This window comes from Taudactylus pleione, unplaced genomic scaffold, assembly GCF_031769625.1.
Source record: "Taudactylus pleione unplaced genomic scaffold, aTauple2 ptg000927l, whole genome shotgun sequence".
Classification (NCBI taxonomy): domain Eukaryota; kingdom Metazoa; phylum Chordata; class Amphibia; order Anura; family Myobatrachidae; genus Taudactylus; species Taudactylus pleione.
The window spans coordinates 380,977-398,482 of NW_028285328.1; the positions used below are offsets into that span (position 1 = coordinate 380,977).

Consider the following 17,506-nt stretch of genomic DNA (forward strand, 5'->3'; position numbering starts at 1 on the left):
ATCCCTGTCCTCACCACATAACTGACCCTAAGGGTGACTAGTAAGGACATTTTACTTCACTACATTTTTTTATGAATTTCTCAATAACAAGCGTTTGGCTTAGGGGTGCCGTGAAAACAATTCTGATGCACTAGGGCGCCGTGATTCAAAAAGGTTTGGGAACCTCTGGATTATGGGATGAATAAAACCTTCCATCCACACCAGACAGGTCACTTGCTCACAGTCGGCTCAGGAAGTGAATTTTGTGTTCTGTACTTTGATGGACTAATCATTTGTGCAAACGTCATGAAAAGTTTTGTAACTATTACAGTGACCTTGTCGCCGCCTCACAGTAGACGCAATAATGTAATGGGTTGAACCAATATGCATGAGATTGCAGCCATTCCACTAATTATGTCACTGGTTCCCAGTGAGTGGATAGACTGTTTTCTCAGTGATGTCACTGCCTCCTAGTGACTGGATAGGCTGCATTCTCAGTGATGTCACTGGTTCCTAGTGAATGGATAGGCTGCATTCTCAGTGATGTCACTGGTTCCTAGTGAATGGATAGGCTGCATACTCAGTGATGTCACTGGTTCCTAGTGAATGGATAGGCTGCATACTCAGTGATGTCACTGGTTCCTAGTGAATGGATAGGCTGCATTCTCAGTGATGTCACTGGTTCCTAGTGAATGGATAGGCTGCATACTCAGTGATGTCACTGGTTCCTAGTGAATGGATAGGCTGCATACTCAGTGATGTCACTGGTTCCTAGTGAATGGATAGGCTGCATACTCAGTGATGTCACTGGTTCCTAGTGAATGGATAGGCTGCATTCTCAGTGATGTCACTGGCTCCTAGAGACTGGATAGGCTACATTGTCAGTGATGTCACTGGCTCCTAGTGAATGGATAGGCTGCATTCTCAGTGATGTAATTGGTTCCCAGTGAGTGGATAGACTGTTTTCTCAGTGATGTCACTGACTCCTAGTGACTGGATAGGCTGCATTCCTATGTATATAAATTGGTTGAACCCATAAACATGGCTGTCTCAGCTACGTGAACAGGAGGACTATAAAACATTTACAGACCATCTACGATTGCAAAGTGTTTGCTTTTACTCTCTATATACTGTATTCAATATTTATTTCAGCATATCTGCAAAACGTCATGTTTCACAATAATAAAGACTATTGCACCTTTGTTAATCTGTTGTAGGATTTATCAGGAGTCGCTGAGAAAGACGAATTGAAATAAATTACTCTCTGAAAATGTAGTAACGACTTTTGTAATGTATATTATATGACTTGTGGATGTCCGACCTCACATCCGCACTACGTGATAGCGTTACAGTATAGGACAGTAGTGCCAAACATAGACAGAACATTATATAGAACGTTATATTATATATATAGGTTTTATAAATAATAATGTTTTATTACAATGTACAGAGAAGGTAAAATGAACAATGATTATATCATATGTGTTAAAGTGAATTATTTATAGACAGATATAATAAAAGCTCGTGTCTGCCGAGATACAAAGTGCAGGCAGATTTATATGCTACAAAACATCCCATCAACAGCACCCACATGGGAAAGACGTGTACATATACATCCTCCAAAATGTCACATGGGAAAGACGTGTACATATACATCCTCCAAAATGTCACATGGGAAAGACGTGTACATACTGTATACATCCTCCAAAATGTCACTTGGAAAAATGGGTTAAAGTCCTATACTCATTGCTTTCCTGTTACACCGGCAGCGTGTTCCCATCCACAACAAGCGTCTCCAGAAACTTCATGATCCGACTATATAGAGATTTTTAAATAAATAAACTTTACATTTTCTAAATGTTTTCATACAAATAAAATGTAAGATACAAGTACAAAATGACATTTCTAGGATCACGCGGACGCTGCGTCATCTGAAATCTCACATTTCTGCATCTTAAGTTAAAAAGAAAACAAAAGTATCTTACACCACTCGCAGGACTGCGCCCCAGCTTGATGGCGAATGTCACTAAAGGTCTGTAGCGGTCACAGTAATAAGCCTGAAGAGAAGGGAGTACACGTGGTTCCTGAACCTCTCATGTACAAATACACGTGTTTCATACACGTTACAGTAGAAGAGCAGTTACATGATCAGCACCGTATAACACGCAGAGGGGCCTGGGGGGGGGGGGAAGGGACGGGGGGGGACAGGATTGGTGGCTCACTACAAACTTCTCCCAATCATAGAGCTTCCAGACAGCACCGATAGATCACAGCTAACAGATCCTTACAGGGAATCTACTGAATGCGGGAGACCTACTGGAGTTTCCCTCTTCAGGGTCTCACCTGTGTATAGAGGAAATTCAGCACCAAACTAGGTCCTCGGACCCTTGGGTGTCCCTGCCTGGCCAGGTCTGTGCTCTGATTCCATAGGAACATGCCACCTCCCCTGGCGGTGGTTGCCACCACAAGGCACTTCCGCGGGCTCTACAGCCACCCAGCAGAGGGTCATGTACGGTCCGAGCCGGTGTAACACTCACTGGGGCGCTCGGCAAGATACTTGGTGTAATCTGGGTCCTCCAGGGCCCTAGGCAGAAGCCTATGTTACATAATGGAGGATCCGGCTCAGCATACGGTACAGGAAGCTGCCCCTATGGATCACCTATAGTTTTACTTTCCATGGGGATGTATTGGGTGTAAGACCATGAAAGAGGATCCTTATAGTCGACCGAGTCTACCAGTCACTTCATAATAAGGTTATTATTCATGTACAGCTCGTAGTGTTCTAGGTATGGATACATCATTATACTTCTTTCCATACAGGAAATGCGTTTCAGGTTCTATTAGGTGACCTCCTGGCCCCGGCTGTCGCTGGGCCGCGTCTCCCATGATGCTTGGTGTCGGAGGTCGCCCAACCGTGGATACAATTACACAAGATATCTTACATTACAAAATACATACATGTGAGAAAACAGCACAGGCCGATTTCCTTCAGCCCGACAGTAAATACGACTCTCTTGGCTTATAATGAAAGCCCATTATGACTGCGCAGTGCGTTTCCGTACATACTAAAGTGCAGTGTGAGAAACATAGAATAGGCGTGTGAGCCCCACACAGGAGACACGTGATGTGTGCAGTCTGCAGTCCGGTATAAATGCTGTGTGATATACTGTATATGGCTGTCTGTACACTACAAAGACATTCCCAGGAGCCTCCGATCGTCGCTGGACTAGGCTTTGGGCCATTATGGTAATGAAGCCTCAGGCAGACTCCTGTCACGTTCTCTATATGAAAGGCATGTAGGCGGGTGATTATATTAGTAGAACATTTTGTCTGCTGCCCTCACGGCCATTTTCCTGTAGGATCAGATACAGTAGTAGCGGAAGCCGGTAACCGCAGACACGTGCGCGAGAGATATACTGTCCAGAGGGCGAATAGCTCTTTATAGTCACATTACCTATGAGGCGTATTCCCTGCTAGGAGTGAGCAGAGCGGCAGGAGCGGCAGCAGGCCTTACTATAGTACCAGTGGCTGCAGAGATTCACTTTCATGGCCAGGGCACAGTTGGTTCCGGCTTGGTCTTGGCAGCTGTCATCTGCAGGAAGAGAGGATGTGACAATGTAACGGCAAAGAATACAGCGCAGCGTGCCGGGGGCTATGGCACCTCCAATCCCTGAGACACTGCAATCTGCTTCTACCACTGTCATGGTGTACCCAGCACAAGGCTCGAACCTGAGGCACAGGACTATATATATATATATATCAGGGCATTAGCCATACATGTACACCGCCACACACAGCTGCCTTCAGTCGCCATAGGATATAATACATACTAGCTTACTTATAGGGCCTCCCATCCAGGAGGTCCAAGTGCAAAGTGCAGGGGGGCCTGACGCGGTCTGTGTTACTGCACAGTGATGGCGCAATTCGTATAATCAGGCCCCGACCACTGCACCTGTAGGGAATAGCATAGCCGGCAACATAGGAGACAAGTTTACCGCAAAATAAACCTAAATAATAGAGATATTGAATAAAATGGTTTCCTGCAGCTGACTGGATATTGAGAGAACCCTTCTGACAATGCGGATTCTATCTGCTACTACAGTAACAGGCCTGGAATATAATCACACGGATGGTAATAAATCAGAAAAGAAAGATAAAGCTCTCTTCAAATTTGCTGCAACGCGATTTTACCGTACTCCTGCCGAAGGAAGCGGAGGTCATCTGCGAAACGCGATTTTATCTTACTCTTGCCGAAGGAAGCGGAGGTCATCTGCGAAACGCGATTTTACCTTACTCCTGCCGAAGGAAGCGGAGGTCATCTGCGAAACGCGATTTTACCTTACTCCTGCCGGAGGAAGCGGAGGTCATCTGCAAAACGCGATTTTATCTTACTCCTGCCGAAGGAAGCGGAGGTCATCTGCGAAACGCGATTTTATCTTACTCTTGCCGAAGGAAGCGGAGGTCATCTGCGAAACGCGATTTTATCTTACTCCTGCCGAAGGAAGCGGAGGTCATCTGCGAAACGCGATTTTATCTTACTCCTGCCGAAGGAAGTGGAGGTCATCTGCGAAACGCGATTTTACCTTACTCCTGCTGAAGGAAGCAGAGGTCAGCTGGGAAACGCGACTTTACCTTACTCCTGCTGAAGGAAGCGGAGGTCATCTGCGAAACGCGTTGCAGAAATTTGAAGTGAGATTTATTAATTTACTGTGATGTATTTTTGTTTTTAAACACCTTCGTACCTTTACCTGCTATATTTTATGAAACTGTCTTTATAATTTCTCGTTGTCTAATAATAGTGACAAAATATTCTCCAATGCAATAAAGGTTTATAGTGGGATTATAATGCATACACTGCTTGTACTATGAATCCATTGGTTGGACATTTATTGAATGAAAAGACATTTTACCATCCTTGTAATGTTATTGCAGACCTGTCCCTGCGCTAATTCATTCTGCATTAATAAAATGTTCTCTATTTGGTCCGGATTCACAGTAAGTGTGTGTGGCGGGCACTGAGCTTTATGGGGTACACAGTAAGTGTGTGTGGCGGGCACTGAGCTTTATGGGGTACACAGTGTGTGTGTGGCGGACACTGAGCTTTATGGGGTACACAGTAAGCGTGTATGGCGGACACTGAGCTTTATGGGGTACACAGTAAACATGTGTAGCAGGGACTGAGCTTTATGGGGTACACAGTAAGCGTGTGTGGCAGGGACTGAGCTTTATGGGGTACACAGTAAGCGTGTGTGGCAGGGACTGAGCTTTATGGGGTACACAGTAAACGTGTGTGGCAGAGACTGAGCTTTATGGGGTACACAGTAAGCGTGTATGGCAGGGACTGAGCTTTATGGGGTACACAGTAAGCGTGTATGGCAGGGACTGAGCTTTATGGGGTACACAGTAAGCGTGTATGGCGGGCACTGAGCTTTATGGGGTACACAGTAAGCGTGTGTGGCGGGCACTGAGCTTTATGGGGTACACAGTGTGTGTGTGGCGGACACTGAGCTTTATGGGGTACACAGTAAGCGTGTATGGCGGACACTGAGCTTTATGGGGTACACAGTAAACGTGTGTAGCAGGGACTGAGCTTTATGGGGTACACAGTAAGCATGTGTGGCAGGGACTGAGCTTTATGGGGTACACAGTAAGCGTGTGTGGCAGGGACTGAGCTTTATGGGGTACACAGTAAACGTGTGTGGCAGAGACTGAGCTTTATGGGGTACACAGTAAACGTGTGTGGCAGAGACTGAGCTTTATGGGGTACACAGTAAGCGTGTATGGCAGGGACTGAGCTTTATGGGGTACACAGTAAGCGTGTATGGCAGGGACTGAGCTTTATGGGGTACACAGTAAGCGTGTATGGCGGGCACTGAGCTTTATGGGGTACACAGTAAGCGTGTGTGGCGGGGACTGAGCCTTATGGGGTACACAGTAAGCGTGTGTGGCGGGGACTGAGCCTTATGGGGTACACAGTAAGCATGTGTGGCAGGGACTGAGCCTTATGGGGTACACAGTAAGCATGTGTGGCGGGCACTGAGCCTTATGGGGTACACAGTAAGCGTGTATGGCGGGCACTGAGCTTTATGGGGTACACAGTAAGCGTGTGTGGCAGGGACAGAGCTTTATGGGGTACACAGTAAGCGTGTGTGGCAGGGACTGAGCTTTATGGGGTACACAGTAAGCGTGTGTGGCAGGGACTGAGCTTTATGGGGTACACAGTAAGCGTGTATGGCGGGGACTGAGCCTTATGGGGTACACAGTAAGCGTGTGTGGCGGGCACTGAGCTTTATGGGGTACACAGTAAGCGTGTGTGGCAGGGACTGAGCCTTATGGGGTACACAGTAAGCATGTGTGGCAGGGACTGAGCCTTATGGGGTACACAGTAAGCATGTGTGGCGGGCACTGAGCCTTATGGGGTACACAGTAAGCGTGTATGGCGGGCACTGAGCTTTATGGGGTACACAGTAAGTGTGTGTGGCGGGCACTGAGCTTTATGGGGTACACAGTAAGCGTGTGTGGCGGGCACTGAGCTTTATGGGGTACACAGTAAGCGTGTGTGGCGGGCACTGAGCTTTATGGGGTACACAGTAAGCGTGTGTGGCAGGGACTGAGCTTTATGGGGTACACAGTAAGCGTGTGTGGCAGGGACTGAGGTTTATGGGGTACACAGTAAGCGTGTGGCAGGGACTGAGCTTTATGGGGTACACAGTAAGCGTGTGTGGCAGGGACTGAGCCTTATGGGGTACACAGTAAGCGTGTGTGGCAGGGACTGAGCTTTATGGGGTACACAGTAAGCGTGTATGGCGGGGACTGAGCCTTATGGGGTACACAGTAAGCGTGTGTGGCAGGGACTGAGCCTTATGGGGTACACAGTAAGCGTGTGTGGGTGGCGGGGACTGAGCTTTATGGGGTACACAGTAAGCGTGTGTGGCAGGGACTGAGCTTTATGGGGTACACAGTAAGCGTGTGTGGCAGGGACTGAGCTTTATGGGGTACACAGTAAGCGTGTGTGGCAGGGACTGAGGTTTATGGGGTACACAGTAAGCGTGTGGCAGGGACTGAGCTTTATGGGGTACACAGTAAGCGTGTGTGGCAGGGACTGAGCTTTATGGGGTACACAGTAAGCATGTGTGGCAGGGACTGAGCTTTATGGGGTACACAGTAAGCGTGTGTGGCAGGGACTGAGCTTTATGGGGTACACAGTAAACGTGTGTGGCAGAGACTGAGCTTTATGGGGTACACAGTAAACGTGTGTGGCAGAGACTGAGCTTTATGGGGTACACAGTAAGCGTGTATGGCAGGGACTGAGCTTTATGGGGTACACAGTAAGCGTGTGTGGCAGGGACTGAGCTTTATGGGGTACACAGTAAGCGTGTGTGGCAGGGACTGAGGTTTATGGGGTACACAGTAAGCGTGTATGGCAGGGACTGAGCCTTATGGGGTACACAGTAAGCGTGTGTGGCAGGGACTGAGCCTTATGGGGTACACAGTAAGCGTGTGTGGGTGGCGGGGACTGAGCTTTATGGGGTACACAGTAAGCGTGTATGGCAGGGACTGAGCCTTATGGGGTACACAGTAAGCGTGTATGGCGGGGACTGAGCCTTAGGGGGTACACAGTAAGCGTGTGTGGCAGGGACTGAGGTTTATGGGGTACACAGTAAGCGTGTGTGGCAGGGACTGAGCCTTATGGGGTACACAGTAAGCGTGTATGGCGGGGACTGAGCTTTATGGGGTACACAGTAAGCGTGTATGGCGGGGACTGAGCCTTATGGGGTACACAGTAAGCGTGTGTGGCGGGCACTGAGCTTTATGGGGTACACAGTAAGTGTGTGTGGCAGGGACTGAGCTTTATGGGGTACACAGTAAGCGTGTGTGGCAGGGACTGAGCTTTATGGGGTACACAGTAAGCGTGTGTGGCAGGGACTGAGCCTTATGGGGTACCCAGTAAGCGTGTGTGGCAGGGACTGAGCCTTATGGGGTACCCAGTAAGCGTGTATGGCGGGGACTGAGCCTTAGGGGGTACACAGTAAGCGTGTGTGGCAGGGACTGAGGTTTATGGGGTACACAGTAAGCGTGTGTGGCAGGGACTGAGCCTTATGGGGTACACAGTAAGCGTGTATGGCGGGGACTGAGCTTTATGGGGTACACAGTAAGCGTGTATGGCGGGGACTGAGCCTTATGGGGTACACAGTAAGCGTGTGTGGCGGGCACTGAGCTTTATGGGGTACACAGTAAGTGTGTGTGGCAGGGACTGAGCTTTATGGGGTACACAGTAAGCGTGTGTGGCAGGGACTGAGCTTTATGGGGTACACAGTAAGCGTGTGTGGCAGGGACTGAGCTTTATGGGGTACACAGTAAGTGTGTGTGGCAGGGACTGAGCTTTATGGGGTACACAGTAAGCGTGTGTGGCAGGGACTGAACTTTATGGGTGTTACAAGTCGCGGTCACAACTTGAATCCCTCTAACAGGTTGCCCAGACAGGATGGCGTTACTTCAGTTGTTCCTGTTGCTAGGCGATCGCCACACCTCGGGAAGTGATGTATTCCACAAGTGCAAACCTAATTGGGACTTCAGCCTATTTATACTCACTGGACTATTGCAGCTGTGCCGACTATAGCGTGTCTGCGAGTTTCATCGGCTTTGCTGCATGATCAGTTTGTTTGTTTCTCCTCGTGATACAGCTCATCAACTTCCATACGGCTTTCCAGCCGCACCAAGCAGCCCCCGTGCTGCCACGGGCTCATCAACGTCCATACGGCTTTTCCAGCCGCACCAAGCAGCCCCCGTGCTGCCATCGGCTCATCAACTTCCATAAGGCTTCCTGGCCGCACCAAGCAGCCCCTGTGCTGCCATTGGCTCATCAGCTTCCATATGGCTTCCTAGTCGCACCAAGCAGCTCCTGTGCTGCCATCGGCTCATCAGCTTCCAAAACAACTTTTCCAGCCACACCAAGCAGCCCCTGTGCTGCCATCGGCTCATCAGCTTCCATCAGCCCCTGTGCTGCCATCGGCTCATCAACTTTCATACGCTTTCCAGCCGCACCAAGCAGCCCCTGTGCTGCCATCGGCTCATCAGCCTCAAAACCTAGCCTGTTTACTAACAGCTATTGCCTCACCATCGGCACTATTGCCACACCATTGGCTTCCAAAGCCATTTCCAAAGACTAGACTGTTTACTAACGGCTATTGCCGCACCATCGGAACAATTGCCACACCATCGGCTGCAGTGCTACTTTAGACCACTTCAAGTAATACCATTGGTCAAATATCCACTCTTCTTTCCCTCAAAGCCTTAACATCTGTTCCAACTGTACATTTCATCTTTTGAATTCCCCTGTATCGCCATGTGAGCCACTTCTACCCCGAGCGTAAGTCCAGGCGGCCGCCTAAGTACCGGTGAACGTATCCCAGTTCTAAGGGAACAACGTGCGGTTGTTATTGGTGAAGATCTCGCTAGCCGGGTTCTTGTGGTCTCACATGGAATAGGCATTGGGATTCGTAACAATGGGGTACACAGTTAAGTGTGTGTGGCAGGGACTGAGCCTTATGGGGTACACAGTAAGTGTGTGTGGCAGGGACTGAGCTTTATGGGGTACACAGTTAGTGTGCGTGGCAGGGACTGAGCTTTATGGGGTACACAGTATGCGTGGCAGGGACTGAGCTTTATGGGGTACACAGTTAGTGTGCGTGGCAGGGACTGAGCCTTATGGGGTACACAGTTAGTGTGCGTGGCAGGGACTGAGCTTTATGGGGTACACAGTATGCGTGGCAGGGACTGAGCTTTATGGGGTACACAGTAATCGTGTGTGGCAGGGACTGAGCCTTATGGGGTACACAGTAAACGTGCGTGGCAGGGACAGAGCAGATTAGTAATAGTGGGTTACCTCTGCCCTCTAGTGGCTGAGAGCAGACTCACCAGGTGGATCAGTGGGACAAGGCTGCAAATCACAGGTCTGTTTCCCGACAGGTTTCATCAATAGATCACAGCCGCGGACGATGTCTCTTCCCTGGAAGCACTTCACATCCCTCATCCGGACTCCCACCCCGCAGGTCTTGCTGCACTAATGTCAGAGAGATTGGGGTCACTATGACGTACTGGATGAGGCCTTATAGAACAGGGGTATGATATAGGGCACATACATTACACTACAGGGCACATACATTACACTACAGGGCACATACATTACACTACAGGGCACATACATTACACTACAGGGCACATACATTACACTATAGGGCACATACATTACACTACAGATTCCTAGTTAGGGATAGAGATACAGTAGCAATTACTTCCAGGCCAAATATCAGCAATACTGGGAATTTAAATGAATCTTCTTAAATGGGTGGGGGGGATTATCAGAGCACATGCGGTATAAATAGATATTATTAGAAGACCCCCTCCTCACACACTCTCCTGCACTGTCATTTACATACAGAAAGTATAATAATGAGAAAAGACCCCAGAGGTGAATTAAGCTGATCCCAAACAAAGCAGCACAGTGTATCCCTGGCGTAGCCAGGCAACGCATAGGCACCAGTGCCCACCTCTAATCATGGCATGTGAGTAGTACCCGCCAGGGTCTCCTACCTCAGACCAGGGAGTGGTGTACCACTTAAAACATGGCCTCTCAAAGCACGTGGTCTCCTCGGCCGGCTTCTTGGCAGGATCACAGTCAGAGGGGCTGCGGGTTTTAACTTTGCCATTGGCCACCTCCAGGCACAGGATGATGCGTTGCTTTGCTCCCCTGCCGCAGGTGGTGTTACACTGAGGGGAAGCGAGAGGAGAAATCAGTCACTCCGGCGCAGACATGTCACTGGCTGACCGCTAATGGCTGACCAATCGGGGTTGTCCTGACATTAGTAATCCATGGGACAGACAGGAGCCCATAACGTTTTTAGTGAAGGTTACACAATGCTCCCTCCTGTCCTTACACTGACTGGGATTCATTTCTGGAACAGATCAGTGTCTTCACTTCCTAACTAAGCTCTCACCGTATAATCCCTATTTATACATTAATGATGGGGACAACAGCAAATTAGGATTGTGCCAAGTGTGATGTATGGAGATACTGAGAATGGATAATTCCATGATATAATACATTGCTCTGTAATCACGCTCTGATATGTGATTCTAGCGCAGTGCGCCTTACCCGTTCCCAGTCCTGGCTCAGCCACTGGGGGGCGCAGTTCTTCTCCCCGCAAGGATGGATGGCCAACGGTTTGGTCTCTAGATTGCAGTGGGACTCTGGGACCACTCTGCCGTCACCCGTTTTGCAGTATACGTGTCTGATCATCTTCCCCTGGCCACAGGATCCGCTGCACTGTGAGGGGGGGGACAGACAGGAACATCGTGTCACTCAGCACTCAGATAACGGACACCCCGAATCTCTAAAATGATGGAAATGGATGACTCTACCCAATCCGTGGCCTAACCAGGAGAACAGCGCAGACAAGTCCCTATTCCAAATCTATTTTCTACCTCCATTGGTACTCATCAGTTACCACTAAAAATAGGCAGTCTCCCTGGGAACCGTTGCCTAGCAATAACCCTCAGATTTAGAAGTTGCTTTTCGCTTGAAGATAATTGGATTATTTGTAGATTGTGAAATCTTTGAATGGACCAGCATCATTTTACCAGCAGGGATGCATTCAGCAAAGAGAACGTACAGTACGATGTCAGGGGCGAACGTATTCCGCTATCACTCGCTATACAGCTGCAGAGACACGGATTCTGCTTTGCTGGTCCCTTGTTCTCCACGTATCTCACGTACAGCACGCACTGAGCCGTCCACGTAACTCACGTACAGCACGCACGGAGCCGTCCACATAACTCACGTACAGCACGCACAGAGCCGTCCACGTAACTCACGTACAGCACGCACGGAGCCGTCCACGTAACTCGCGTACAGCACGCACGGAGCCGTCCACGTAACTCGCGTACAGCACGCACGGAGCCGTCCACGTAACTCACGTACAGCAGGCACAGAGCCATCCACGTAACTCACGTACAGCACACACGGAGCCGTCCACGTAACTCACGTACAGCATGCACGGAGCAGTCTACGTAACTCACGTACAGCACGCACGGAGCCGTCCACCTATCTCACGTACAGCACGCACGGAGCCGTCCACGTATCTCACGTACAGCACGCACGGAGCCGTCCACGTATCTCACACACGTGTAACTGGCATCTCATGGCTGGAAGAGGCTTTATTGGTAACAATACCGAGGGGCCCAGGCACAATTCTGGAAAGTCATTTGGCATTTTTAAAGCTGCAATCGTTTAAAAGGCAAATTATTGGCACTGTAAAAATACAGGATAACTTGCTGGAGTTGCACCGGTGCCTGCAAACCGCCGGACACAGTAGTAATAATAGTACAAATAATATTTTATAGATATAAAATTGACAGGTTACAGCCTATAAGGAAACGTCCTCAATATTTAATCGTACAAATAGTAGACTGAGACCAGGTATAAGACTGATTTATTATATTGTTATATAGTTCCTGTAGCCACAGCTGACATGTACACAAGGCACCACTCACCCGTCCCGCAAGTACTTACCGGCCCCCAGTCTGACACAGTCCACTGCCGGTCACACGGAGGCCCCGTACAGTTCTTCTCTGAAGGATGCCTGGTGCTCGGGTCACACAGCTTTTCCTCTTCAGAACAGCGCACGTCCCTTGTGACGATACTTCGCTCACCGCACTTCGCTGTACACTGAGACAAAAACATTTATTTAGACACTTTGTTGCCATTGTGGACACTTGTGAGCTTATCATTTTCCCAAATTCCCACAAAAGTAGTAGAAGTGTTGGGGGATGTCTATGAACATGGATTAATGGTCTTTTAGGGAACACTGATATGTACGGTAGTAACACTTACATCATTAAGAATAAATAACTGTACAAAGCAATGAGACCCAGAGATAATGTCACAGTCCATAAACTACATGGCACACAAATAATATACCATGTACACTAACTGCTCTGCCCGACAAAGGCCTCATCTTCTGAAGAACAGGTTGCTGGGAATAAGCCAGATCGCAGCATCAGGCTGAGCACAGAATAAGTAACGCTGTCTCCCTTCAAAGTATTAAAGACGGTGACAGGCAGAGAAAGGAGACGATGGAGACAGAAAAACAACAAGGAATGAAAGACACTGAGAACAGCGTAAACCTCAGTAACAGTAAGGATAGACAGTGACAGCAGCAACAGAGTAACAGTAAGGATAGACAGTGACAGCAGCAACAGAGTAACAGTAAGGATAGACAGTGACAGCAGCAACAGAGTAACAGTAAGGATAGACAGTGACAGCAGCAACAGAGTAACAGTAAGGATAGACAGTGACAGCAGCAACAGAGTAAGGATAGACAGTGACCGCAGCAACAGTAAGGATAGACAGTGACAGTAGCAACAGTAAGGATAGACAGTGACAGTAGCAACAGTAAGGATAGATAGTGACAGCAGCAACAAAGCAACAGTAAGGACAGACAGTGACATCAGCAACAGAGTAAGGATAGACAGTGACAGCAGCAACAGAGTAACAGTAAGGATAGACAGTGACAGCAGCAACAGAGTAACAGTAAGGATAGACAGTGACAGCAGCAACAGAGTAACAGTAAGGATAGACAGTGACAGCAGCAACAGAGTAAGGATAGACAGTGACCGCAGCAACAGTAAGGATAGACAGTGACAGTAGCAACAGTAAGGATAGACAGTGACAGTAGCAACAGTAAGGATAGATAGTGACAGCAGCAACAAAGCAACAGTAAGGACAGACAGTGACATCAGCAACAGAGTAAGGATAGACAGTGACAGCAGCAACAGAGTAACAGTAAGGATAGACAGTGACAGCAGCAACAGAGTAAGGATAGAGACAGTGACAGTAGCAACATTAAGGATAGACTGACAGCAGCAACAGAGTAAGGATAGATAGTGACAGCAGCAACAAAGCAACAGTAAGGACAGACAGTGACAGCAGCAACAGAGCAAGGATAGATAGTGACAGCAGCAACATAGAAAGGATAGACAGTGACAGCAGCAACAGAGGAAGGATAGACTGACAGCAGCAACAGAGAAAGGATAGATAGTGACAGCAGCAACAAAGCAACAGTAAGGATAGACAGTGACAGCAGCAACAGAGTAACAGTAAGGATAGACAGTGACAGCAGCAACAGAGTAAGGATAGACAGTAACAGCAGCAACAGAGTAAGGATAGATAGTGACAGCAGCAACAGAGTAAGGATAGACAGTGACAGCAGCAACAAAGCAAGAGTAAGGACAGACAGTGACAGCAGCAACAGAGTAACAGTAAGGATAGACAGTGACAGCAGCAACAGAGTAAGGATAGACAGTAACAGCAGCAACAGAGTAAGGATAGATAGTGACAGCAGCAACAGAGTAAGGATAGACAGTGACAGCAGCAACAAAGCAAGAGTAAGGACAGACAGTGACAGCAGCAACAGAGTAACAGTAAGGATAGACAGTGACAGCAGCAACAAAGTAAGGATAGACAGTGATAGCAGTAACAGAGTAAGTATATACAGTAACAGCAGCATCAGAGTAACAGTAAGGATAGACAGTGACAGCAGCAACAGAGTAACAGTAAGGATAGACAGTGACAGCAGCAACAGAGTAACAGTAAGGATAGACAGTGACAGCAGCAACAGAGTAACAGTAAGGATAGACAGTGACAGCAGCAACAGAGTAAGGATAGACAGTGACCGCAGCAACAGTAAGGATAGACAGTGACAGTAGCAACAGTAAGGATAGACAGTGACAGTAGCAACAGTAAGGATAGATAGTGACAGCAGCAACAAAGCAACAGTAAGGACAGACAGTGACATCAGCAACAGAGTAAGGATAGACAGTGACAGCAGCAACAGAGTAACAGTAAGGATAGACAGTGACAGCAGCAACAGAGTAAGGATAGACAGTAACAGCAGCAACAGAGTAAGGATAGATAGTGACAGCAGCAACAGAGTAAGGATAGACAGTGACAGCAGCAACAAAGCAAGAGTAAGGACAGACAGTGACAGCAGCAACAGAGTAACAGTAAGGATAGACAGTGACAGCAGCAACAAAGTAAGGATAGACAGTGATAGCAGTAACAGAGTAAGTATATACAGTAACAGCAGCATCAGAGTAACAGTAAGGATAGACAGTGAAAGCAGCAACAGAGTAAAGATAGACAGTGACAGCAGCAACAGAGTAAGGATAGACAGTGACAGAAGCAACAGTAGTGATAGACAGTAACAGCAGCATCAGAGTAACAGTAAGGACAGTGATAGCAGCAACAGAGTAAAGAAAGACAGAGAGACAGTGGCAACAGAATAAGCATAGACAGTGAAAACAGTAACAGAGAAAGGACAGACAGTGATAGCAGCAACAGAGTAAAGATAGACAGAGACAGCAGCAACAGAATAAGTATAGACAGTGACAACAGTAACAGAGTAAGGACAGACAAAGACAGCAGTAACAGACTAAGGATAGACAAAGACAGCGTCAATAAAAAAAAGTATAGACAGTAGAACAGAGTAAGGATATATAATGACTGCAGCAACAGAGTAAGAATAGACAGTGACAACATAGTATGGATCGTTAGTGACAGCGACAACATAGTAAGGATCGACAGTGACAGCGACAACAGAGTAACAGTAAGGACAGACAGTGACAGCAGCAACAGAGTAAGGATAGACAGAGACTGCGACAACAGAGTAAGGAAATATTGTGACAGTGGCAGCAGAGTTGCCTAAGTATAGACAATGGCAGCAGAGTGATAAAGTAAACACAGTGACAGGTGTAGGGATCACGGATATCAACCTATAATTAACTCCTCAATAACAGGACATTTTACAGCTAAAAGCAGGCTTGGGCACCATGTGGCTGGGCAGTGGTTGGGAAATGCAGGAGGTACCTGTTAGCCTATACACAACAGGAGCAGAGCAGCACCAATAACACCACTTGGAGCCAGTGATATCAGTGAGGCACCTCATTACCAGCGATACCCAACCAATCCTGGGGCTTACATTTTCTTTTCCTATACAGTGCTATAATAATTATATAGAGATATAATAATAATAATAATTATAATATAGTGCTATAATAATAATATAATAATAACAGTGATATAATAATAATATAGTGACAATAATAATAATAGTGATATAGTAATAATAATAGTGATATAGTAATAATAATAATAGTGACATAATAATAATAATAATAATAATAATAATAATAATATAGTGATATAATAATAATATAGTGATATAGTAATAATAATATAGTGATATAGTAATAATATAGTGATATAATAATAATATAGTGATATAGTAATAATATAGTGATATAATAATAATAATATAGTGATATAATAATATAGTGATATAGTAATAATAATAATAGTGACATAATAATAATATAGTGATATAATAATAATAATATAGTAATAATATAGTGATATAATAATAATAATAATATAGTGATATAATAATAATAATAACATAGTGATATAATAATAATATAGTGATATAATAATAATAATAATATAGTGATATAGTAATAATATAGTGATATAATAATAATAATAATAATAATAATATAGTGATATAATAATAATATAGTGATATAATAATATAGTTAGCTGAATGTGGGAGACCACATCTTCACTTCTCCCTGGACTCAGAGCAGTATAAAATATTAGTGTATTGCAGTAGTATGCACAAGTAGATGCCAGTTATTAATAAATGTTTTCATTGTTCGGATTCAGTTCCTCTGAAGTCCATCGTCTTCCTTGGTGTAGGAGCAAGGCGCTGCTCACAGCAGGACAAGTGTAGCATCTGGCTAGCCCGCCCTGTATCATTGGTGATTTGCTAGGCAGTGAGAGGACAGATGAGCTGGGAGGAAGACATGTAGGCTTACCAGGAGAGACAGCGATTACCTAAAATCACGGTGTCCTGTACCCCCGGCTAGTGTTACCTACAAGCACAGTTTGTCTCCGGCACACAAGCCAGATGTCTTGGCAGGGGACACCTAAGGTGTGAGATCATTTTATTGATATATTTAGACATATGTAGAATTTACACAAATCAGTTTTTTTTTTATAGTCGCACTTGTAAAAGGCGTGGAGTGCAGCGGCAGGGTAGGGGCACACATGGCGGGAGAGATGGAGACTGGCAGGGCGCAATGGTCTCTACGATGCGTGTAGAAGCTGGGACACAGACACTGGCATGTAATCTTGCTGAACAAGCATTTTCTAATGCAGTGACTGGATCATTATAGATTTAGTACCTTGTGCCCTTTACCACTGCCAGCCTCCTGTACATATACATACTTGTCACACAGCAATTGTTCTTATAGATATAACCTAGCAGTGTAAGGTTTGTGTGACACTATTTATTCTCCATCTCCTCTACGTTCATGTGTCCCCACAGCTGTACAAAGTATTTATAGAGACGTGTGAGTGGATCATATGGAAGAAGCAATGATCAGTGATTGCGAGGACAGGGCTACATGT

General features: G+C 46.6%; 1 protein-coding gene across 3 annotated transcripts in view; it reads right to left on the minus strand.

Annotated features, from left to right (window-relative positions):
• Positions 1–2,133: 2,133 nt before the first annotated feature.
• Positions 2,134–17,506, minus strand: part of ADAMTSL2 (ADAMTS like 2) — a 166,469-nt gene continuing 151,096 nt past the window's right edge. For all 3 annotated transcript variants that reach the window (XM_088459683.1, XM_088459681.1, XM_088459682.1), the window contains exons 15-19: positions 12,551–12,706; positions 11,135–11,305; positions 10,573–10,749; positions 9,898–10,042; positions 2,134–3,571 (exon numbers count right to left, since the gene is read on the minus strand). In XM_088459683.1, coding sequence (XP_088315809.1) covers positions 3,453–3,571; positions 9,898–10,042; positions 10,573–10,749; positions 11,135–11,305; positions 12,551–12,706 — 768 coding nt within the window. In that variant the 3' untranslated portion in view covers positions 2,134–3,452. The remainder of the gene's footprint in view (positions 3,572–9,897; positions 10,043–10,572; positions 10,750–11,134; positions 11,306–12,550; positions 12,707–17,506) is intronic.